This window comes from Cryptomeria japonica, chromosome 9, assembly GCF_030272615.1.
Source record: "Cryptomeria japonica chromosome 9, Sugi_1.0, whole genome shotgun sequence".
Classification (NCBI taxonomy): Eukaryota; Viridiplantae; Streptophyta; class Pinopsida; order Cupressales; family Cupressaceae; genus Cryptomeria; species Cryptomeria japonica.
In genome coordinates this window covers 705,060,087-705,084,828 of record NC_081413.1, presented here as the reverse complement: position 1 = coordinate 705,084,828, position 24,742 = coordinate 705,060,087, and the positions used below count along the sequence as shown (strand labels likewise).

Sequence of the window (24,742 nt, the reverse complement as noted above, 5' to 3'; positions counted from 1 at the left end):
TTTATTTAAATTATCTTTCTCCTAAAGTAAATAAATATTTTATTTATTTAATTATCCCCTTTTTTCTATTAATTAAATAGATCTTTATTTATTTAATTAATTAATTAACCTTTTCTACCCATGACACATGTCACTCATCTCTTAATTCCTACACCACCTACCCTCTTATTATTTTCTTATTTTCTCTACCAACCCTTTTAATCCTAGCCGACCATTTATCCTCTTCACCTTTTAATCTTATCCCTCCATTTCTTAGAAGATCTTCTATATATGAAGATACTTGCTTCATTATCAACCCTAATCAATGCGTCTAATCAATCTTATGCAATCAAGTCTTTTTGCGATCAAGCTATCAACCACAATCCATTCTTTGTTGAGCTCTTGTGCACACATAAAATCTGAGAGCAAATATAATAAACAAGATCAATGGAGATAGGAGACAATGGAGATTGAAACCCTATTTGACATGTGAATGGTAATATTTGTCTATTTCGTCGATTTGCACGATCTTAGGTATCTTCATTGGTGTATGGTGGATGTTTCATTGTAGGACTTAGATTGTTTGTGGTTGGATCTTTATGGTTTTACAATAGGTTTTCATCATCGTATTTTCACCGTATACACCTTGCACACTCAACCAAAGCATGTTGCAATGTATAGATGGTGGGAAGCCAGCCACATGGTGGATTCCAGTCTTGATGATGTTGACTGCCAAGGGAGAGGGTAGCTAGTTCTTCGTTCCATACATTCTTCATTTCATCCTCTTTCTATCCAAGTACTCCATGTTAGTATCTCCAACTTTCTTCCACTTGGAAGATATCTACAACTCCGGATAGTATCCTTCAAGCACATTCTTCAATTGAGTCTTTCTTGCAGCTATCCATGCCTTGACATGGTGCCTGTACGAAGTTAGAGATCAATAACCTTGTAAAATAACTAATGATTAATATTCAGAATTGTTCTAAGTTCTCATTTTGAATAATTTTCAGATCTGTAAGCTCATTAAAATCAGAAATTCAACATTAGGTAACACAAATTCTGAAAAATGTAAGGATCTTAATCAAAATCTGGAAAATTCCTCCTCAATAAACCTGATTTTCAGACTTAGGTTAAGTCTGATTTTGATGTCTAAGTCTGAATACACCCTTCTATACTCAGAAAATGATTGATTTTGATGTCTAATACGCTATTCCAGGTCTGATTTTCTGAGTTTGATGTCTGAAAACACCTCTGCAACTTGTATCTCAATGGCTGGAAATGATCATATTCATGGCGCCATCCTCATAATTGAAACGATGTGCCCTTTACTCAACTAGAAGTCACCACGTTTTGCCCAAATCAATGGCTGGAAGCAACATTTTGTGTTGACAATGATGGCTGGAAATGTTATCTCAGGTTTGGAAATGGCTTCCTCAGCCAGCAATGGTGCCCTTCAAAGTCGTGTCTCTTAACAATGGCGAACCCAATAAGGATGCACTCAATGCCTTAAACAAAATTGGACCCTTCTCCAGCTATGGCGACCTTCAATCTGCCTTCTCCCAGCTCTCCAAGCATTGGATCAGTCACTTTATAATGTTGTTTTAATTCTGAGACATGCATTTTTATTCAACCTTCCACACACAATGCATGTGGGATAAAAAATGTGTTTGTCAGCCTCAAAGGAAAATCAACTTGCATCGGGATGATAAAATTTAACTTTGTTTTCATATTTATTTGTCCACCAAATGCAATGGTGGAAAATCAATCCCATTGGGACTGATTTGTCCCCAAAATTTCTCATTTAAACTTGATTTCCAGCCCTTGTTGGAAAATCGTGGCCCATTGGGACATTAAAATTTTCAATTAAACTTGCCCCATCTTGATAATTATGTCCTAATTGGAAACTCTACCTTCATCTAGACTCATAAATTCGATCAAATCTTGACATATTACCTCCAAGTGGAAATTCACCCCTCATCGGGACTAATTTTCCCTTAAAAATCTCATCAATCTTAGCAAAATACCTCATGGTGGAAAATCGATGTCTGTCAGGACACATAAACTTAATCAAATCTTTGCATTTCTACCCAAGTGGAGAATCGACCTTCATCAAGACACATTATTCATTGTTATTTTTCTCATTACATAACCATTTTCCTCTCAAGGGGAGAATCAAACCTCATCAAGGCACTTAACTTTCACCTTACCTTGGCCATTTTGTCACCAAGTGGAAAAACGTGGGTAATCGGGACTCAATTCCTTGATGTATTTTTACTCTTGTAGGCCTGTTGGAAAAATGACCTCCATTGGGACTCATCTTCGTCCTGAGTGGAAATTCCTGAGTCATTGGGACTTTCTACAAAATCACTTGCAAACTCAGTCCTAGAGTGGAAAAAAGACCTCCACCAGGACATTCATCATCCTTAACATCAAATTGATACCTTCATGCTCAAAATGGAGTGGAAAATCATGCTCCATTGGGACACTGTCCATTTTCATCTTTATAACTAAGTGGAAAAATGCCTCCCATCGGGACTTTTGGTTTTATGCTTTAACTGCTTGGTGGGAAAACGTTTTTCATCAGGACTAAGTTGATTTTCACACTTTAAAAGTCCAAACTTACCAAATTTCATCATTTTATACAATGGAAATTCTATTTCCATAGAGACTTTTAACATTTTCTCAAAATTGGAGGGGTGAAAAATAGAAGTCCATCGGGACTTTGTGCATTTTTGACTTATTTCACCTCCTAGGAGTGGAAAAACGACTCCTATAGGGACCTTTAGCACTTTAGCACAAAATTCACACCAATTTGCAACACTTTATCATTTTTCACTCACATTTTAAAGCAAGTCACAACTTCAACACAAAGAAAAATTTAGGATCATTTAACATTTTAACATCTTGATTTATGTGTTGCTTCTAGATTTGATTGTGCTAGTGTTTTTTCATCAACATTTCAAATCACACTCCGTGATCCATCATCAAGATGAGATAGAGATCATCTGGATTTTAACATCTTTTCAACATCTTGATCCTATTGACTTCAAAAATTAACAATTTGACATTGCTTACATTTTGAAAACCTTTGAACGTGACCACATCTAAGGATGAGGCTCGGGCATTAAAAGCTCAAAATTGTCACCTGACTACCGAAACCCTGAACTAACAAACTGGGAGGGGGTCCCTATTTGTAATGGGGTGATGTGTGAAAAGGTCACAACAGGACCATACAGCCCCAAAAAAAGATTTTTTTAATTTTAATTTAAAAACAAAAAACAATACAAACTTTCAAAAAAAAAAAAATTTAATGTCATTAAAAAAATAAATCAAAAAGAAAAAAAAATTCAAAACAAAAATTAAATTTGTACCCAAAAATTTTGACGACTATACCTATGTCAACGACTGTACCATTGCAATAATGGTGACTAGGGGACATGAATTTTCGGCTCTAGGTGTCCTACTCCTATTTGGGCGAATGGACAGTCAATTTTAGCTAATTTGGGCCTTCTAAGCATGATGGCAAGGTCCGTTTTGGCCCAAAATGCTCAAAAAATGCAAATAGCTCATGGGTCTTATCTCCACATACATCTTCAACCGGCTATAGATTTGGCCTTCGGTGTCTGATTTGGACGAAACAAAAGGTGATTCTGACTTTTCAAACCTTCTAAATCCAATGGTGACCTCAAATTTAACCCAGCAAGCTCCAATGACCTGTAATAAAAAGCCACAAAAACAAAACTCCAAATATGTACCAAAAAACTCTCCAATGGCAAACCAATGGAACTCTCAAAACTTTGATACCATGTAAGACTTCTATGAAGGTAGCAACCCAAGATCGATAGGCTTGATGGAAAGCACAAGAAGAGAGAACAAATGTGACAAGAATAAACTATATTCCTATGAATGATGCAATAGAATTGATTAACTGGAATGAATTTACAAAGGTGACCCCTTGATTAAATATGCCAAGGTGAGAACATAGGAGTGAATAAGATTATGACAAGTGTCATAATCTTATGACATGAGACAAAAAGTGATAACCTATCATCCCACCTAAAGTGGAAAAGTGATAGTGTGATAATACCACTAAAGCTAAGAAAACTGAAACCACGAAAGGTGGATCTGATAATGTGATAAAGCCATTAAAGGTGGAGACACCACATAAAGTGGAAATGATAACATGATAGCTGTCATGTCCCCTCTTTACCTCTGTTTAGCAGAGACATGTGAGTTAGCCTATTATGGAGTCTTGTAGGCTAGCAATGGTGGATAGAGACTCAGTCAAGATATTCAGTGTTTGGATTTGGTGTTTCTGGCAGTAGTAGACCAATTTGGAGCAGTTCCTTGATTTTAGGAGGCAGTTCCTACATTTTAGGAGGTTGTTCCTACTTTTAGGAGGTTATGACAGCATCCAGGGTTGGGGTTCCATGAGACCATTCCTTGGTTTCAGTTTCAGGAGATTTGGGTGTGTTTCCTAGTTTCTAGGAGCATCCCTAGATTTTAGGGATGAGACTGCCAGTTGATCCATGATTGCCGACATCAGTCACAGACAGGTGACAAGTTCAGTTTCAGGCTTTTGGTGTGTTTTGAGCTTTCTGTAGCTATTTGGGTTATATTTTTAATATATTTAAATATTTCCTAAGTTAGCGTTTTAATATTTTAAATAGGGCTATGTCTATAGCCATTTCGGAGTAATAAGGGGTTTTTGGCTTCATCTGGATTCATATGCCCATGTGTTATAGCTCGTTGGAAAGGTCTTGAACTTTTCTAAATGATTTTCACTTGTCAGGGTCCTTTTGGCGCTTGGAGTTATTTTATATTGAAAAAGTGGTGTATTTTATATTGAAAAAGTGGTGTTTTTTCTATACTTGGGCGCCCAATATTGGGAAATATGACTTTATATTAAAGCACACTTTTCATATATCTTTAGGGTTCGATTTGGAAGGAAAGAGATATAAGGAGAAGGAAACCTAATTTCTCATTATCTTTTACATATCGAAAACTTGTTTGGTCCGATATTGCTCTGGTAGAGCAATTCTTCAATCTGGGACGCAAACCCCATGATTGGTACTAGCTAGGACGTAGCCCTCAACTATTGATTGGCAGTGGATTCTTTTGGCATTGGCATTATTGGTCAAAGTGTATGCGCTATTCCTTGTGGAGATTCAAATTGCTTGGTGAGGGTTTCAGCGGGGTGGTTGAATTTCCCAGTTGGGGCGTGATTGTTTTATCTTGATGCCACCATTACAGCAGGTACACTTTACGCTGGAAGTGGTGAAGACTTTCATTCAGCCATAGTTGGTGTTCTTGGTTTGTGTTCATCATCTACCCTTCAGTTGGCGCCATTATTGGATGTAAGCACATCCCCAGTGCGTAGGGAATAATCTGGATATTATAAATCAGAAATCTGCCTGGTAAGATTTGTATCAATTCTGATTTAATTGAATGTTCTTACTTGTTTCAGCTTCCTTCCTTATTTGTTGTTCTTTATTCATTACTTGCTTATATATTCAAAAAAATACAAAAAGAAACCAAACATTCTGCAACTTCTCTCTATTTTGTAAGACCATCAGCAAAATCACAAGAAAATATAGTTTATTATTTTAAAAATTACAGCAGATCAGCAAGGGGATCCATCAGGGATCTTTCAATGGTATCAGAGCTATTTGCCTACCAGCTTATGGGGTTAAGTTTTCTTTTTTCTATGCATCCGGGAAGAAGTGACATATACAGATATTATACCCGCAGAAGAGCTCAGTACAAGCGTGAGAGTGGAAGAGAACAGGAACCTATTATGGCAGATGAACAAGTGGGCGCCGGAGTAAATCGGGTTGAGGAAGACAGACAAGAGAGAGAGCTGATGAGGACCCTCATCACTACCCAGCCTAGGATTGTTCAGACCTTAGACAGAATACAGGTTACCCTGGAGCGGTTGGAAGTGGATAGACACAGAGGCAGACGGAGTAGATCAGTGTCTGTGGCTGGAAGCCAGCATAGTCATGGATCTCATACATCAGCTGGGAGCTCTCATCATTCCCCTAGGCGTGAGAGACATCATACACCAGTTAGGGATAGACCATTACTTCCTCGGTTTATACCAGGTGAGCAGCCGGTACAGGTAGAGCCACCAGAGGTGGAATTTCAGGATTCAGTCAGGGCGGCTACAGATGAGTGTAGAGCCCTACCCCCAGAGATTAGGGATGTTTTTCCTTTTCCTCAATATTCTGCACAGCATAGAGATACCGCCAGGTTCAGAGGAGACCGGGGCTATAGGCCTCAGCAGCAGAACTATGACCTCAGTAGAGCTACTGGGAAGATCACATTGGCTACATTTGATGGGACTAGTGGTATGAGTGCACGAGCGTGGGTGCACAAGCTGGATATATATCTATCACTGAGACCCATGCCGGAACGTGAGGCCATTCAATTTGTCGTCTTGCATTTAGAGGGGGTTGCCTATGACTGGTGACACCATGGATTGGTCACCCAGATTCGTGCCATGATCCACTCCTATGCATAGTTCACTGAGTGCCTCATTTCTCGATTTGACCGTAAGGACACAGAGCTCTATTATACGGAGTTGGCACATCTGAGATAGACTAGGCATGCAAAAGCTTATGTCAATGAGTTCCAGCGTATTGCAGTTATGGTGCCTGACATGCCCCAGAGGCGCAGTGTTATGTTATTCATTGAGGGACTGCGGGACAGGCTTAAGGGAATGGTACGCGCCTTCAATCCAGCCACCCTTAAGGACACCATAGATGTGACATTGAGGTTGGATACCACTCCTACTTCTTATCAGATAGATAAGAAACCTTTCAGAGACTCACGGCCTCCACAGAAGGCAACCACCTCACAGTTTAGAGATGGACAGTTAGCTAAACCTCCTGGGATGGACTAGGAGACACGGAATGAATTGAGGAGGAAGAAACTATGTTTTTCCTGCAAAGAGCCTTGGGAACCCGGACATCATTGCACGGGTAAGGGCAAGGTTCACTTGATTGAGGTAACATCCGAGTTTGGGGATGAGGAGATACCAGACACTAATACTGAGGACAACCCAGAGGAGACTATGCAAGAACAGACGCAGTTGGAGATAGACATTCCTAAACCCTTGGCGGCAACGAAAGTGACTATGGCTACCCTTTCCAGTTATCCCAGATTTCATGCCTTTCGATTGAAAGGTACATTATAGGGGCAGCGAGTCATGAACTTGGTAGATACAGGGGCTACTCACAACTTCATTGATCAGAAGTTGGTTGAGCAGCGTGGGTTACAGTCTGAGGTATTTGATGGTTTTGGAGTGAAGGTTGCAGATGGTGCAGTTTTGGGCTGTACTAGGAGGATTCCACAGCTTAGCATTCAGATGGGGGATTATACCTTGACAGATGACTTTTATATTCTACCTCTGGAGGACTATGATGTGGGTTTGGGCATGCAGTGGTTATAGGGTATTGAGAGGTATATTATTGATCACCACCGCATGCAATTAGAGTTCCTGTCTGGCGGGAAGAAGATAATTTTGAGGGCAGCTTCAGACGGTGGACCTAAAGAGGTGTCTTCTCGCAGGATGGAGACTATTATTAGACATGATGATGTGATTTGGGCTATACGTTGTTTGGTGAAGTCCAAAACACCTACACCTCAGGATGGTAGGGCGTTTCATGTTGATATTCAGTCGGTGATGGACCGGCATGGCAGAGTCTTTGGTGACATACCTCTCGGTGCACCTCTAGATAGAGGGTTTGAGCATGGGATAGAGATGGAGGATGGAGCTAAGCCAGTGATTACCACTCCGTATCGTCATCCTAGAGCATACAAGGATGAGATTGAGAAGACTATTCATGAGTTGTTGGACATGGGCTTCATTCGCCCTAGCTCTAGCCCCTTTGCTTCTTCTGTGGTGCTTGTTAAGAAGAAGGATGGGACTCTGCGGATGTGTATTGATTACTGGGCGTTGAACAAGAAGAAAATCAAGAACAAATATCCTATTCCACGCATTGATGAGTTGTTGGATGAGCTTCATGGATCTATCTACTTCTCTAAGATTGATCTTCGTTCAGGGTATCATCGAATTCGTGTACGAGCAGAGGATGTACACAAGACTGTTTTCTGCTGTCACTATGGGCACTATGAGTTTCTGGTGATGCCTTTTGGCCTTACCAATGCGCCAACCACTTTCCAGTCCTGTATGAACCATATCTTCAACAAGCAGTTGAGGAAGTCGGTTCTAGTGTTCTTTGACGATATCCTGATTTACAGTCGTACTTGGGAGGACCATCTCAGACATGTTGAGGAGGTACTTAGCATCATGGAGAGTCAGTCTCTATTTGCTAAGTTGTCCAAATGTGAGTTTGGACTTAGAGAGGTCTTATATCTGGGTCATGTGATCAGTGCTAATGGGGTGAAGGTGCATGAGGAGAAAATTTAGGCGATTCATGATTGGCCCTGCCCTCGGAACATTACTGAGTTACGTGGATTCCTCGGTCTATGTGCTTACTACAGAAGATTTGTGAGGGGCTTCTCTCAATTGGCAACACCCCTAACAGACCTCACAAAGAGAGGAGCTTTCAGATGGACAGAACAAGCACAGGGGGTCTTTGACAGACTCAAGGAGGTTATGAGCACTTGTCCAGTTTTGGCACTCCCTGACTTCTCGCAGCCATTTGTACTTGAGTGTGATGCTTCAGATGTGGGCATTGGAGCGGTGTTGATGCAGAATAGACATCCCATTGCTTACGAGAGTAGGAAGTTGTGTGATAATGAGAGGTTGTATTCTACATATGATAAGGAAATGTTGGCTATTATGCATGCATTAGCCAAGTTCAGACAATATCTTGTTGGCAGCAAATTCGTGGTAAGAACAGACCACAACAGTTTGAAGTATTTCCTTGATCAGACAAAGCTCAATGATCGTCAACAAAAATGGGTAAGCAAGATCCAGGCCTATGATTTTGACATCGAATTCATTAAGGGAAAGAATAATACTGTTGCTGATGCACTTTCTAGGAAACCATCACTTGCTGCCCTATGCTCATTGAGTGAGATTTCAGCAGATTGGAAGGCTCAACTTTTAGTTGAGTACTCCAAAAATCAGCATGCTTGTGAGATAATGGATGGATTGGTATTGGATGATAGGTACAGTGTGGTGGATGATGTCATTTACTACAAAGGCAGGGTATATCTTGTTCCGGGTTCTCAGTTGAAGGAACAGATTCTGCATGCTTACCATGATACTCCTACCGCAGGACACCCAGGGTATGGTAAGACTTACAAGGCGGTTCGGGAAGGATTCTCTTGGAAGGGTCCCAAAGATGATGTTCTACGTCATGTCTGTGAGTGTATGACGTGCCAGCGGAATAAGTCTAAGCATACTTTTCCTGCTGGTTTGTTGCAGCCCTTACCTATACCGGAACAGAAGTGGAGAGGGATCTCTATGGATTTCATTACAAGTCTTCTTCGGGTTCAGGGGAAAGATTGTATCTACGTCGTAGTGGACAGGTTAACTAAATATGCCCACTTCTTTCCTATTGCAGTTGATTTCACAGCATCTCAGGTAGCTGAGCTATTTTTTAGAGACGTATTTAGACTCCATGGCCTCCCCAAGACCATAGTGAGTGACAGGGATAGCAGGTTCATGAGTTCTTTCTGGCAAGAACTTTTCAGGCTCGTAGGTACAGAATTGAAACCTAGTACCAGCTACCACCCACAGACAGATGGGCAGACCGAGATTGTTAATAAGTGGGTTGAGGGGTATTTGCGGAGCTATGTGGCAGGACAGCAAAAGGCATGGGTGCGTTGGTTGTATTTGGGCGAGTATTGTTATAATACTACACACCATATGTCTATTGCTATGACTCCTTTCAGAGCCCTCTATGGTTACAATGCATTATCTTTTGTTGATCTGGTTGTAGGTGACAGCAGGGCTCCTTTGGCATAGGATTGGTTACAGGAGAACCAGGATATCATGAGATCTCTCAGGTAGAATTTGCAGTAGGCACAGAATCAGCAGAAGGTCTACGCTGATTGGCACAGGACTGAGAGGGTATTTGAGGTGGATGATATGGTTTTCCTACGTCTGCAGCCTTACCGGCAGAGCACCCTTAAAAGGGGTGGAGCTAAGAAGCTCAAGCCTCGTTTTTACAGGCCATACAGGATTCTCAAGTGTGTTGGAGAGGTTGCATACGAGATTGAGTTACCACCTGGCAGTCGGATTCATAATGTGTTCCACGTGTCCTGTCTGAAAAAGGCACTAGGGCAACATATTGTAGCATCTCCAGATCTACCTCCCTTGGATGAGGAAGGTAAGCTGACATTGGTTCCTGAGGAGATCTTGGAAGAGAGGGAACGTCGACTGAGGAGCAGGGTGATGCAGGAGTACTTGGTTCGCTAGAGGGGTCTCCCCATAGAGGACGCCACTTGGGAGGGGGAGGCTATTTTGCAGCATCGAGCTTTGCAGTTGCTTGTGGGCAAGCATCTCCGAGAGGGGAGGACTGTCATCTCCCCTCTTTAGCTCTGTCTAGCAGAGACATGTGAGTTAGCCTATTATGGAGTCTTGTAGGCTAGCAATGGTGGATAGAGACTCAGTCAGGATATTCAGTGTTTGGATTTGGTGTTTCTGGCAGTAGTAGACCAGTTTGGAGCAGTTCCTTGATTTTAGGAGGCAGTTCCTACATTTTAGGAGGTTGTTCCTACTTTTAGGAGGTTAGGACAACATCCAGGGTTGGGGTTCCATGAGATCATTACTTGGTTTCAGTTTCAAGAGATTTGGGTGTGTTTCCTAGTTTCTAGGAGCATCCCTAGATTTTAGGGATGAGACTGCCAGTTGATCCATGATTTCCGACATCAGTCACAGACAGGTGACAGGTTCAGTTTCAGGCTTTTGGTGTGTTTCGAGCTTTCTGTAGCTATTTGGGTTATATTTTTAATATATTTAAATATTTCCTAAGTTAGCGTTTTAATATTTTAAATAAGGCTATGTCTATAGCCATTTCGGAGTAATAAGGGGTTTTGGGCTTCATCTGGATTTGTATGCCCATGTGTTATAGCTCATTGGAAAGGTCTTGAACTTTTCTAAATGATTTTCACTTGCCAGGGTCCTTTTGGTGCTTGGAGTTATTTTATATTGAAAAAGTGATGTTTTTTCTATACTTGGGCGCCCAATATTGGGAAATATGACTTTATATTAAAGCGCACTTTTCATATATCTTTAGGGTTCGATTTGGAAGGAAAGAGATATAAGGAGAAGGAAACCTAATTTCTCATATTGAAAACTTGTTTGGTGCGATATTGCTCTAGTAGAGCAATTCTTCAATCTAGGACGCAAACCCCATGATTGGTACCGGCTAGGACGTAGCCCTCAGCTATTGATTGGCAGTGGATTCTTTTGGCATTGGCATTATTGATCAAAGTGTATGCGCAATTCCTTGTGGAGATTCAAATTGCTTGGTGAGGGTTTCAGCAGGGTGGTTGAATTTCCCAACTGGGGCGTGATTGTTTCAGCTTGATGCCACCATTACAGCAGGTACACTTTACGCTAGAAGTGGTGAAGACTTTCATTCAGCCATAGCTGGTGTTCTTGGTTTGTGTTCATCATCTACCCTTCAGTTGGCGCCATTATTGGATGTAAGCACATCCCCAGTGCGTAGGGAATAATTTGGCTATTATAAATCAGAAATCTGTCTGGTACGATTTGTATCAATTCTGATTTAATTGAATGTTCTTACTTGTTTCAGCTTCCTTCCTTATTTGTTGTTCTTTATTCATTACTTGCTTATATATTCAAAAAAATACAAAAAGAAACCAAACATTCTGCAACTTCTCTCTATTCTGTAAGACCATCAACAAAATCACAGGAAAATATAGTTTATTATTTTAAAAATTACAGCAGATCAGCAAGGGGATCCATCAGGGATCTTTCAATAGCACCACCTAAAGTGGAGATGCTCCTAAAAGCTCCTATGTGGTCCCTAAGTAAGCTTAAGTGACATGTAATTAGAACCTAGGACAAGGTACAACACCTTAATTACACCAACAATTCACATGTAAATGTGTGATGGCATTTAACATTAAGGTGGTTACTTTTTTCTAATTTTTAAGCATTTATTTAAGGTTGAATGTTGGTGCCTAAGGCACACCTTCCTTCAATTGTTAATGACTATCTCCATTCATGGCAATATCATCTAATATAGCAGATGAGTGAAAAAAATCTGCTTATCAAGGTTGTGGGTCTTGCCACTGGGGGCAACAACCAATTATTTTGGTCTATCTCTTATGTAGAAGCATTTTCAATTCCTCTAATGACTTTTAGACTTTAAAAAATATATATTGAATGTAGATATAGGAGGGAGCTACAATGAACCAAAAAAATCAAGAGAATATGCATTTCTAAAAAATAAAGGGACAAAAGGGACAATTTTGATCTCCTGCGACAGTTTGATACACAAAAGCCAATGGGAAATTTCAATTCTGATGAGGAGGGTTCTAAATATGCATCTCGAGAAGATGGAAAGCTAGCCATGGAGATAGAAGCAAGGACAAAACATTAATAATTGAGAGTTTCTTTTGAATCTTAGAGGTCTATCCATTCAAACAATAGTTCATGCACCCTATTTGTGCATACATATTTTACATGCATGTCTGCAAACTATTTCCAGCTATTTTTATGACAAAAATCAGTCTTCTTTTATGTCTCTTCTCTACTACAAAGTTTCCCATTTTGGCACAGGTAGTAAGGATGCTAGTTAAGGTCATAAAATATGATTTTACGCTTACCAACTGTATTTGCATGAATGTTCTTAGGAGGATGTTGGCTAAAGTTGCAAAAATTGATTTTACACCAACCAATCACATCTACATGACCGATGTTGGCAAGGTTGAAGAATCAGCTTTGCACTAGCCAATCACATTTGTATGTAGGCTTCTTAAGATTTCCCAATAATTTATGGTTTGATTATCCTGCAATCATTGTGTTCCATAAGAATATATCTCATTGACAGTTTGTCACCAATATGTGCTTATCTATGTTTCCACATATTGCATGCATGAATTCCAAAGCATTCTAACCATAATGTCTGGAAAAAAAAATTCATCTTCTATTATGCTTGATGGATGTCCACACCCTATTCTAAAGTTACCATTTTGGCACAAACAAAGGTTATGGAATATGAATTTTAACCACTAGTTGCATTTCCTTGTAGGTTTCTAAAGCCTTTTCAAGAAACCATTTTGTGCTTATCCTACAATTCACATGCCTTGTCTATGTTTCCACATTTTGCACACGTGTCTACTAGGGCAGTCACAACCACTCAAATACAATAGATATTTATATAATAGAAACGAGGCTCAAACTCGACAACACTAACTCAACTCAGGACTTGGGAAAAAAAACTCGGCACAAACTTGGCAGGACTTGGCAAAGTGAAAAAACCAAGAAATTTAGAGATTTTTAAGGATTTCAAACCTGTTTCGTGCACCCTTTATTAAATAAAACTTAAAGACACAATAACATCATCAAATAGAAGCTAATTTGATCACATACACAAGTACACATCAATCACATAAGTATAAATGCAAATTGTAGTTGAAGGAATTAGCAAACTTAGATATTTAAATATTGTCAAATGTATACAAAGCTCATGGAATATGAAATCCATGACATCCAATGTTCCAAACAAATATCAAAACAATAACTAGAAGTCTATGGCTTAAAGGAGCCCGCATCCCTCCTATGAAGGCAGCTAAGGTAGTTCCCACTAACTAGTGGGAGTTTGGGAGTGGAGACGCTAATGGGTTTGCGAGGTAGCAATGAAAGGTTGCACAAGGCATTAGATGTGAGAAAAACCCAACAAGGTTCGAGGGCTATGCCCCCAAAAAACGTTTTTAGAGAAAAAGAGAAAAGAGAGAGTGAAGAGAGCAAAATGATCTTTGTGTTGGGTGAAATGATGCTTTTAGGGACATTTTAGGGTTTTGGGATGCAAAATGTTTTTTGAGAAAAAAGTCAAAAAATGTCTGCTTTTGTTTAATTTTTTAGATTTAAAAAAAAATCGACTTTGGCCGAGTCCGAGCATCAAGGCTGGCTGAGTCCAAGCCAGGTCCGCGAGTCCTAGGTCTCGACAAGTCTCGCTTTGGACTCGGACGAGCCCAAGTCCGTGTCATGTCCCCATCTTTGACCCAAAAAGATAACAAGAATGAACAATTGTGGGATCAAGACTGGTAGCCTTGGTAGCGTTTCCAATTTGTTAAAGTAATAAGTTACATAGTACCAATAATAGGTGAAAGGGAAAGTTTAAAATATCGTATCCAATTAACATCCATATGGTTACAGCAGACATAAGCAGAGATAAATCCTAAGGGTAGTAAGCAATGAGCAGCAACAATAATATATCAAGTGCAGCATAAGGGACAACGAATTAAATAATGCATTAATCAGTGACTACACAACAATAGTATATATATATGCATCAAAAACAAAGACAGAAATAAAATAATAAGAAAATATCTAGATTGAACAGGAGCGAAAATCCAGAATATTATATACTGCAACAGATAATCAGATCAGAAATAAAGTATTAATATTTCAGTCCACTGTGCATCCTGGACCCAACAGCTTGAAACAATGCTTCAGCTTGTTAGTAATTGTTCACCAACGAAATATATTATGGAACATTAAAGGTAATTGCATTCCTTAAGTCCCTGCCTTCAGGAGACAACAAACAGAGGATGTTAGAATAGTGTCAGATTTGGTCCCCTTGAAACTACATCAAACAATAAGATGTTACATCAGATTTAGGAAGACTTAGGGGCTGTATTGACTAAAGATGAGGTGGCAATGAGCATCTAAAATTCACCAGATTATTTACTTTAATCGCTTCCTTAGTGGAAATAAAATGGTACCAAAGTCTTAAAACTCCACATCATACTTCTACAGGCTGCAATCCTATGTTTAGTTAAGGCCGCAATAAAGAAGTATTTTAATAATAAATACAAATAAGATAATGAGCAGCGATGTTAATGAATAAATAAAAGAATAACAAAACAGCGATTATTTTGGAAAAAGACACCTCTTTGTGGAAAAGATATTCTTATGTAAAGGTTGTGACTATACGTCCTCCTTGAGAGCTACATAAGGAAGGATTGCATTTGGAGTAAAAAGGAAGGGAGGACGAACTAACACAGCAGTCAAGGAATAAGGCACCAATTATTATCATCAACCAAAGGCACGATTCATTAAGTCAAGAAATAGAAGAGAAACAAAAGGATAGGAAATCTCAGGACTAAATTAGGTAAACCTCGAATCAGGGATATTACAGTCCGGGCCCTTGGGACTCACCCTGGGTCACCCAGCTCGAGACTCGCCAAGTCCAAGCGAGTCCTGGAATTATGATTTATAGCTATCCATAAGCCATTTCAACTAAACCTTTTTGTGTCTCATTAGCATTGAAACTAAGAGAACACAATTTTTTGAGACTTTTTGTTAAATAGTTCATGTGCCTTGAACAAAGGGTTATGGGTTTGAGTCTATTGCTCTTGAATTATTTTCTTAGGCTTGAAGTTGACTAAATATTTAATATGAGATCATTTGGGCTCAAAACCAGCTATATAATCAATATGTGTTGTTAAGATAATCAAGCTAGCTATATGTTTAATGGTGTTTATCGGGCTCTTAAAGGTGACTATATATTTAATGCTAGGATTCTTGTACATGGAATTAAAATCAACTACGTAAATTTTGTATGCACGATCATGATTTATATGCACCCTTTATTAAATTAACCTTAAAGACACAAAAATATCATCAAATAGAAGCTAATTTGATCACATACACAAGTATACATTGATCACATTAGTATAAACACAAATTGTCGCTGAAGGAAATAGCAAACTTAAATATTTAAATATTGTCAAATGTATACAAAACTCATGGAATATGATATCCATGACATCAAATGTTCCAAACAAATATCAAAACAATAACTAGAAGTCTATGGCTCTAAGGAGCCTGCATCCCTCCTATGAACGCATCTAAGGTAGGTCCCACTAACTAGTGGGAGTTTGGGAGTGGAGGCGTTAATGGATTTGAGGGGTAGCAATGATAAGTTGCACAAGGTGTTAGATGTGAGAAAAACCCAACGAGGCTCGGGGGCTATGCCCCTGAAAAAAAAAAAAAATTAGAGAAAGAGAAATGAGAGAGTGAAGAGAGCAAAATGATCTTTGTATTGGTCAAAATGATGCCTTTAGGGACATTTTAAGGTTTTTGGATGCAAATTTTTTGGGGGAAAAACATCAAAAAAATGTCTATTTTTGTTTATTTTTTATATTTAAAAAAAAAAAATTGACTTCAGCTTGACAGTCGTGAAAAAACCATCTTTCAAGATATCAATGGAACACATGCCACTCATCGACAAGATTTGGCACCAATTTGGTGTTTCTGGCACCTATTGTAATTTGTTATTGATAAATAAAGTGCATTTTATTTCTATTTTTATAGCATTTCCCAGCCTTAACCCATTACTCAAATTTCTCAATTCCAATTTAACTTCTTTTAAATATATTTATTAAAAATACATAACAGTTTTTTTCATGAGAAAACTACACGTGTTTGAAGTGTAGGATAACTCCCAATAGGTTTTCCCTTTATATTTTTATTTTTCTTGTGCCTAAGTACATGAGGGAAAAGGGGTCAAACAATTCCAAGTAGAATGAATATTGATGCTATACTTTAATGAGGGCGTCCTGTTTTTGCTTTATCAATTTTTGCTTTCTTGACCTCCAAGGCTGGTTCCTTTCCAAAAACTAGAACTACAATATAAAAGTAGAAGCACACAATCAGTCATCTTGTTTTTACAGCTTTAAAATATCTCAGTCTGAAGCAAAGTCATAATTCCACTCAAGTTGGAGCAAGGAATTGCAATAAATGGTAGTGAATGGCTAGTTGACTGTGGCTAAGAGAATGTATATTGGGCGTTCCACACCAAAAAGGCAACATGAGAACTTGTAATTTGATACACAAATTTGATTCATGTCAAAGGATCTCACCCTGCAGTTTGCAAAGAAATTGCAAAGGTTTGATGGCTTTAAACATAGTAACAGTGAGTATTGATGAAGAACAGCACTGACAATATCAAAAAGATCTGAGATCTGATATAATATTTTAGTGATGTGATCCCTGAGGCATCCAAAAAAACCAAGTCAAAATTCATCTGTTTGACTCTCTGAATTTGCCGGCAACAATGCTATGTGTGAGCTATAACTCAATTATACAATGTCAAAATTAGCTGAAACTGATGGAGAAACTAGAAATTCCATTCTAGCTGCCTACCATTCTCAGCTAAACATTCCCTTAAACTGGGTTTACAAGTCAATTGGCACATTTTATCCTGCAATTTGATGGATTCTTCTTGCTAGTAGCCAGTCATTTAAAGCATCATACTGATTTAAACCTGCAAAAGGAGAATTCTTGAAACCCAACTTGCAAGAATGGAGTCTTGGCATTTTTTCTAAAAGTGTAAAGGCCAAATGGCACCAAGTTAAAAAAAAAAGCCAGAGAGTCCAGAACTCTCATGGAAACAAATAAAATAATATCTCAATTTCAATAAAAACACGCTAGAACTTTAGATTTATTCAGTTATAGATTCATTGGTAATTTATCATAGAGCAGATAGAGTTTAGAGCGGTGGTTTTTGTGCAAGAAGAAATCCAAATGAGAGGTAAGTGTTACATGCTCCAGTGGCAGTAAACAGTAGGAATGTAGACACCTGCAAAGTCAAATTAATCTGCGTAATGCAAATTGTACAACTGGGTAAGGAAAACCGTCTTGTCAAGTGCACAATTATATGACTTTGAGATGATTCCTCCTGTGGTTAGGTGCAATCCCTGGGTTGCCAAGATTGCTCGTCATGCAACTCATGTGTATCCCATGTTAGAGATCTTCTCAAGTAGCCAAGTGACAATTGAGTGGACAATAAGCATGGGCTTGCTATTAGCCTTGAGGTTTACCCACAGAAAAGTAAAAGAAAAAATTTTAACTGATTTTATATGGGAGTAGTGTTATAAACTTTTTGTGTGGTATTTTTCTAACCCAATAGGATTTTCACCACATAAATAATGGAATCATAAGAATGTACATTTCCTTTGCATCCAAATCCTATGTATTTCTATGTTGAAAGAGTAAAAGTAGTTATCCAATGAGAAAATTGATTACAAATCATTTCATACACACACACACAAAATTTCCTCCTTGAAAATATAACATAAATCAATGATTCCACATAAACATGTGTTTGGAGATTTGGAACAGCTATAGGCTATACAATTCCAAGTCAAAGGAATATTGTAATGTACGAAGGCTTATTTCCCAAAAACTAATGGCTCCCATCATAAAGGCAAGAAATGGATCAAATTTAAAAATCTGAAACAAAAATTCCAACTAAAAAGAAAAATGAATGACAAAGGGAAGAAATATTCATTAACTATCCTCAACATTGATAGAATTCATACACATTTTTCTCCAATCCTGAAACTCACCCAACTGAAGCAGAACACACTTCTCCAAGACATAAACTCATCTAGGCAGTCATTTATCTTTCCACAGTCCTATCCTGACTCTCTCTACAGTAAACTCCATGTCCTTATAGCAAAGAAAGAACATTACATGCAGAAGTTATAAAATGCCTCACAATTCCCATTGTACACGAAGAGACCATTCTAGATGGGATTTGCAAAACTAATTACAAATTAATTACATTTCTAATTTGATTTTTCAAGAACATTAGGAAGCAGTAACTGCAGACATTGCATTAATCTTTCTGCTCTTGTAATTACAATCTGCATCATTTGCATTTGCACTGCCCACTGGTAATCATTGTAGAGTCCGTGAACAGCTAAGAAAATTTAGAATGATAAAAAGGTTGGAATTCACACTTTACTCAATTTTCTTTTGGAAATTTTTAGTTTACATAACAACATTTTACTTTTGCTTCCTAAAACCAGAAACACCTCTAAGATATGCAGTAACTGATACGATCCATCATGTCAACCAACTTTGCAGAACCCCTAAATTATGGGCCAACTCTTTGTTGATCATTACTGTAGCAGCGGGAGATTCTTTCTCCTGTCGAATGCAAATAATTAAATGTTTTGTATGAGGCCAACACAAGTGTGAGTCGCCTCCATTTATATAAGAATTAACAGTTTCATGTTCGCCGACTTAATAAAAAAGTCTTTCCATTTCGAGCTTGAAAAGATGTCTCTCTTGAGATCGTCTTCTCTTGAAAAGGCACCTCAATTTATATTTATAATCATGCGATCCTTCCTCATTTGGGATCGGGCAAGTGGAAGAAGAACTAGCGCTTGAAGGAGGAGTTCAGTATCTTCAGCATATTATCATTTTTGCTTCAGATCAATTTACTTCAAGGAGATATTATATCTTTTGTGTATTCGCACCTACGAGAGGTGCCTTCACTCATTCAGTAAATTGGCCTTGTGATTGGCCAAGTTGTATAGCAGATTTTCTGTCTTGTTCAATATATATGAGATATAATTATTGCTCGGTTTTTCTCCCTCAAGAAGGAGGGTTTTCCCAGGGTATTGATTGTGTCTTATTGTTCATTATTGCTTTATCTCTGCTTAACTGAATTCTGATCATAAAACTAGCATGGTATCAGAGCAGGTTCAAGAAATCCGATCAGATTTGTTTAAGCATTCCAGAGGAGTATGTCATACACTGTGATGAGAGGTTTGAAATCATTTGAGCTTGTTTTTTCATTGTGATCCTTGTGGCTGAGTGACTCAGCTGTGAAGGGTTTGTTGCTGGCATGGTTTTCTAGGTGGAGCTGGACATGGGAAATCCTTGATAACTGATTGGCACGAGTTCTTGGAAAATACCAAGCATGGCCTGTGAAAGTTTTTGAAGGGTGCAGCTCAGATTCTTCTGCATATCGTGGGCTTGTTCAATGTTTACTGGAATAACTCACCCGTGAACAGCGCGGAAATGAATCAACTGTTTGTCACAGTTCTGGACTAGTGCGACTTTCTGATGAGAACCTCTTTCTGTGTAAGGGAATTTATTGTTGGTTGTGCCCTGCAACTTCCAACGGAGGCTTCTTCTATTTTATATCAGCATTCATTGTCAGTGTGAACATCCAGATTGGTTAAGGAACTAAGCATAACGACTGAAAACAAAGTACAAAAATTCAGCACTTTAACATTTTGTTCATTGATTCTTGACTTGGGGTGTTGAAAGAAAAGAAATTGAAATTGTTGTAAGGGACATTGCCCAGGGAGGGCGCTTATCTCCTGAAGCAAGATTTGTGTAAAGAGAGAAAACTCAGTAAGAGTAGGAAATTTTAGAGTTCTACCTCTGTTATGGCCATGGCATCGAAAGAAGCAGACCTTTTGCTAGGGTTTCTAATGGAAAAGAAAACAGAGGTCAACTGCCTCGGCCCACTCGAGTGAAAAACAAAACCCCCGCGCCGATACAGATCACCGCCGAGCAAATCTTAAGAGAGGCAAGGGAGCGCCAGGAGGTAGAAATCCGCCCCCAAAGCAAAATTACAGACGATAGTGAATTAGCAGATTACCGTCTCCACAAGAAAAAAGAATTTGAGGACTTAATTCGCAGATTCCGATGGAACACGAATGTTTGGGTGAAGTATGCACAATGGGAGGAAAGCCAGAAAGATTCCGCACGGGCAAGGTCTGTGTGGAAAAGGGCCCTCGAGGTGGATTATAGGAATCCCACCCTGAGGCTTCGCTACACCGAGGTGGAGATGAAGCACAAGTTTATAAATCATGCCAGGAATGTATGGGACCATGCAGTGTCGTACATCCCGAGAATCAATCAGCTCTGGAAATTGATTCCTTCTTGTTTTTTTTTATGAGGTTAAATTGAAGTGATAGGCTAATAGTTGATGATGGTTATTACTGGGCGGTGTTTTCATGGAATGGTCTAGACATACGAGGGTCCTTCCATGGCTGTCAGGTCTTACAATTTATGACAGCAGAACTGCAACTAACATTGCATTTCATTACAGACCTGAAAAGTGCACCTCCTTATGGCTATACAGCAATGCTGAGTTGATATTGAGTTGATTTGCAACTTTGGTGGTGGTCCTTGGTAAGGCTGGAGGGTGCATTGGGGGTGTCATCCTTTTACAAAGCTATTTCATGCTCATAAGTGTATAGCAGACCTGATCACAGTTATAGCTGTCAGTTTACAAGTTACTGGAGGTGTTGTATCAGGGGTACAACTTCAGTTTTGAACGGATCAAGGAGCAAAAGGATGATGAGAGATTGCTTAAGGAATTCATGGGACTGAGTTGAGACATCTCTCGAAGAGGAAGAGCCTGTACAGATTGCAATCAGTTTCTTCAAAGATGAGGAATAAATATTCAGAGGGAGTCTGACAAACCAACAGAGGCAACCTTGGACGAGGAGGTCAGGAGGTTGATGCAAGAACTTGGAGCTTCAGAGAGAGTCACATTATCATTTGTTAATGCATTTTTTCTCTAAGATGGAGAAATTTGAGGTGAAAGCCCTTGTTAATGCATTTTTCTCTAAGATGGAGAAATTTGAGGTGAAAGCCCTTGTTATTGCATTTTTTCTCTAAGACAGAGAAACTTGAGGTGAAAGCCCTTGTCCATCTTTGAGACGGAGATGTGGTTCTTTCCACCCTCTGGGAGTAGCCATGGTGGATGTCATGTTGAGAGACTCCACGACAACATCACGTTGAGAGACTCCGTGATGATTCTTTTGTACTTGTGTTTTTCCACACATGGGAGTAGCCATGGTGGAAATCATGTTGAGTGACTCCATGACGATATCACGTTGAGTGACTTTGTGATGGTCACTTGTGCACATATTCCTTTACACACATGCGAGTAGCCATGGTGGACATCATATTGAGTGACTCCATGACGATATCACGTTGAGTGATTCCGTGATGAACTTTCTTCCACAAATGAGTGTAGCCATTGTGAGTGTCATGTTGAGAGACTCCATGAGATGGATATCTAGAAAGATATCTCCCTAGCTAAGAGGGAGTCTCGATGATTACTGTAGCGGTGGGAGATTCTTTCTCCTATCGAATGCAAATAATTAAATGTTTTGTATGAGGCCAACACAAGTGTGAGTCGCCTCCATTTATATAAGAATTAATTGTTTCATGTTCGCCGATTTAATAAAAAAGTCTTTCCATTTCGTGCTTGAAAAGACGTCTCTCTTGAGATCGCCTTCTCTTGAAAAGGCACCTCAATTTATATTTATAATCATGTGATCCTTCCTCATTTGAGATCGGACAAGTGGAAGAAGAACTAGCACTTGAGGGAGGAGTTTGGTATCTTCAACATATTATCATTTTTGCTTGAGATCAATTTACTTCAAGGAGATATTATATCTTTTGTGTATTTGCACCTAGGAGAGGTGCCTTCACTCGTTCAGTAAATTGGCCTTGTGATTGGCCAATTTGTATAGCAGATTTTCTGCCTTGTTCAATATATATAAGAGATATAATTATTGCTGGGTTTTTCTCCCTCAAGAAGGAGGGTTTTCCCAGGGTATTGACTGTGTCTTATTGTTCATTATTGCTTTATCTCTGCTTAACTGAATTCTGATCATAAAACTAACACTCTTCAGCTCATCAATGAGGAGAACACAAATAATTGTCTTAGCATGCCTTCTTCCCTCATTTAAACTCCATCTCTTTTCTTTCAAAGGTGTTCAAAACGCTTCCCTATTACGATGCTTAAGACCATCATATCCTCTAGGAAACCCAAAACCAACCAAACAAGGTTATAAAAATTATAGTTCATGAGCTTAGTATAATTGCCAAGAGCACCCGTCAAGACTTGTGGCAAAGAACTTTATTATGTCTTTACAATGCTTAATTATGTTTTAAGGTGTCTTCCCGTCTATAAAATTGTTGATACCCACTTCTCAGTTCTTTGACCTGTTTATTTTAGCTTCCAATAGTAGTGTACTTCCAAATGTTGTTAAGGATAAATGTAAGGATCCATATTCACAATTACAAAGTTATGAAACTAAATGAAATGATAATAATATGTTTACTAGACCCAATGGTCTAAGGGACCACATATGTTATAGCTGCCTCAGCCAAGAAGAGAGGCTGAGCTTTAAGACAATGTTCATTCATTTGAAGATTGGTACTACTTCCAATCGATTTGGATCAGAAATTCTCCTAGATGCGTTATTTTCACCTATTCAAAGAATTCTATCATGGAGTTCACATTTAAGGTCTCATGATCAAGGTACCTGGTGATATTTGCTCTAACAGGGTATATATTAAAAAACTAAATTATATCGTCAAATGCAGTCATTTTACTCATATGCCAGCAGAACCTTGAAATTCGCAAAGTTCGATAACTCAACATAAACTTTGACCTCATCCATATAAAGCCTTGATGGATTTGACCTACAGGTTGAAGATATTGATTTTATTGAAAATATATATATCATATTAATTATGGGTTCTTTTACATGAAATTCTTATAAAAGAAACTACGACCAGACATGAGAACAGAACATTATTACAAGCAATTGGGTATTCACGAAGCGACTTACTCTTTTGAAATCTTTATGCATCAATATTAAATTGCTTAATTTCTAAGCCAAACCATAACTGTATGGATAAAATGAGAGTAACTTACAGCCATACAAACAATTCGAAAGCCTCGAGCTCGGATTGGTTTCGAATTCAAGCATACTTGCCGTTGTCTGTAATGCTTTAAGCAAGTTTGTTGGCGGCTTTTCTGAGCTAAACTTATGTTGAAGCAGGGCGCAGACAAGGCTGCCATTCTGTAAAATAGATAGTGGCCTACTCCGGCTGAAAAAATGAGCTGTTGGTACGGATAGCATATAACTTCATCTTCGTTGCACTTGATACTTCCACCTCAACTAATACTGTCATGCGCAGTGTTTTATTTCTTCTTTTTAAATTAAATGTGGCGCTTTGCTCTCACCAAAGAGGATAACGTTTTATCGGCCTATACAAAGGAAACGTTGTTCTTGGCAAAATCTTTGTCATAAAATCCCTGTCCCATAGGTGGGAAATGATTTCTAGAATGTTTTATAGTTCTTTCATGTCAAGACCGCACTCTCGCTAAAATGTAGTAGATTCATGCTTTGAAATTCTTTAGAGAGGCATTCACATAGCTATCAAGAATTTTCTCTTGGTTTGAGATCAAATTAAAATTTAAGCTTTCTATTCAAAACTGATTATTTGTGATAAATGTTATACTTTCTTTTATGCTTCATAAATTGAGGTTATGTCTTTTAAATTTTGATGAAAAGGTTACATCTTGGTGAAAGGATTTAAAAAGGAACCAAAAATATATATCATTTCAAAATTACTAGTCTAATAAGGACTATTTGTGACTATCCACCATTTTCTTATGGTGGATCAATTAAATTTCAAATGTCAATATTAATGGTGGCTTTTGTACACCACAACATAGATAAAATAGTGAGTAATTTATCTATCTTAATAGCAATCAAATCCCAAAAAATGGAAAATGACTACCTCAAGGTCTCTTTTGTCAAGTCTTGGCCTTACAAGATAACTCAAGTGATGAATACTAAGAGGGGGGGGTGAATTAGTATACCAAAAATTGCTGAAATCAAACTCTTAAACAGTTTAGCAGATAACCGATGAAACAGATTCACTAATAAACCGGTTAAGATAAATGCAAACCAAATAGCAAACAAAGCATTCACCCGCAAGAGCACAATCACCATAACACAAGAT

General features: G+C 38.6%; 1 protein-coding gene across 3 annotated transcripts in view; it reads right to left on the bottom strand.

The window, feature by feature from the left end:
• The window catches only part of LOC131073917 (peptide chain release factor APG3, chloroplastic), a 195,186-nt gene extending 171,116 nt beyond the window's left edge, over positions 1 to 24,070 (bottom strand). Inside the window, exon 1 of one of the 3 annotated variants that reach the window (XM_058010428.2) lies at positions 23,646 to 24,070. In XM_058010428.2, coding sequence (XP_057866411.1) covers positions 23,646 to 23,792 — 147 coding nt within the window. In that variant the 5' untranslated portion in view covers positions 23,793 to 24,070. The remainder of the gene's footprint in view (positions 1 to 23,645) is intronic. The other 2 variants (XM_058010426.2, XM_058010427.2) reach the window with 2 other exon arrangements.
• Positions 24,071 to 24,742: the final 672 nt, after the last annotated feature.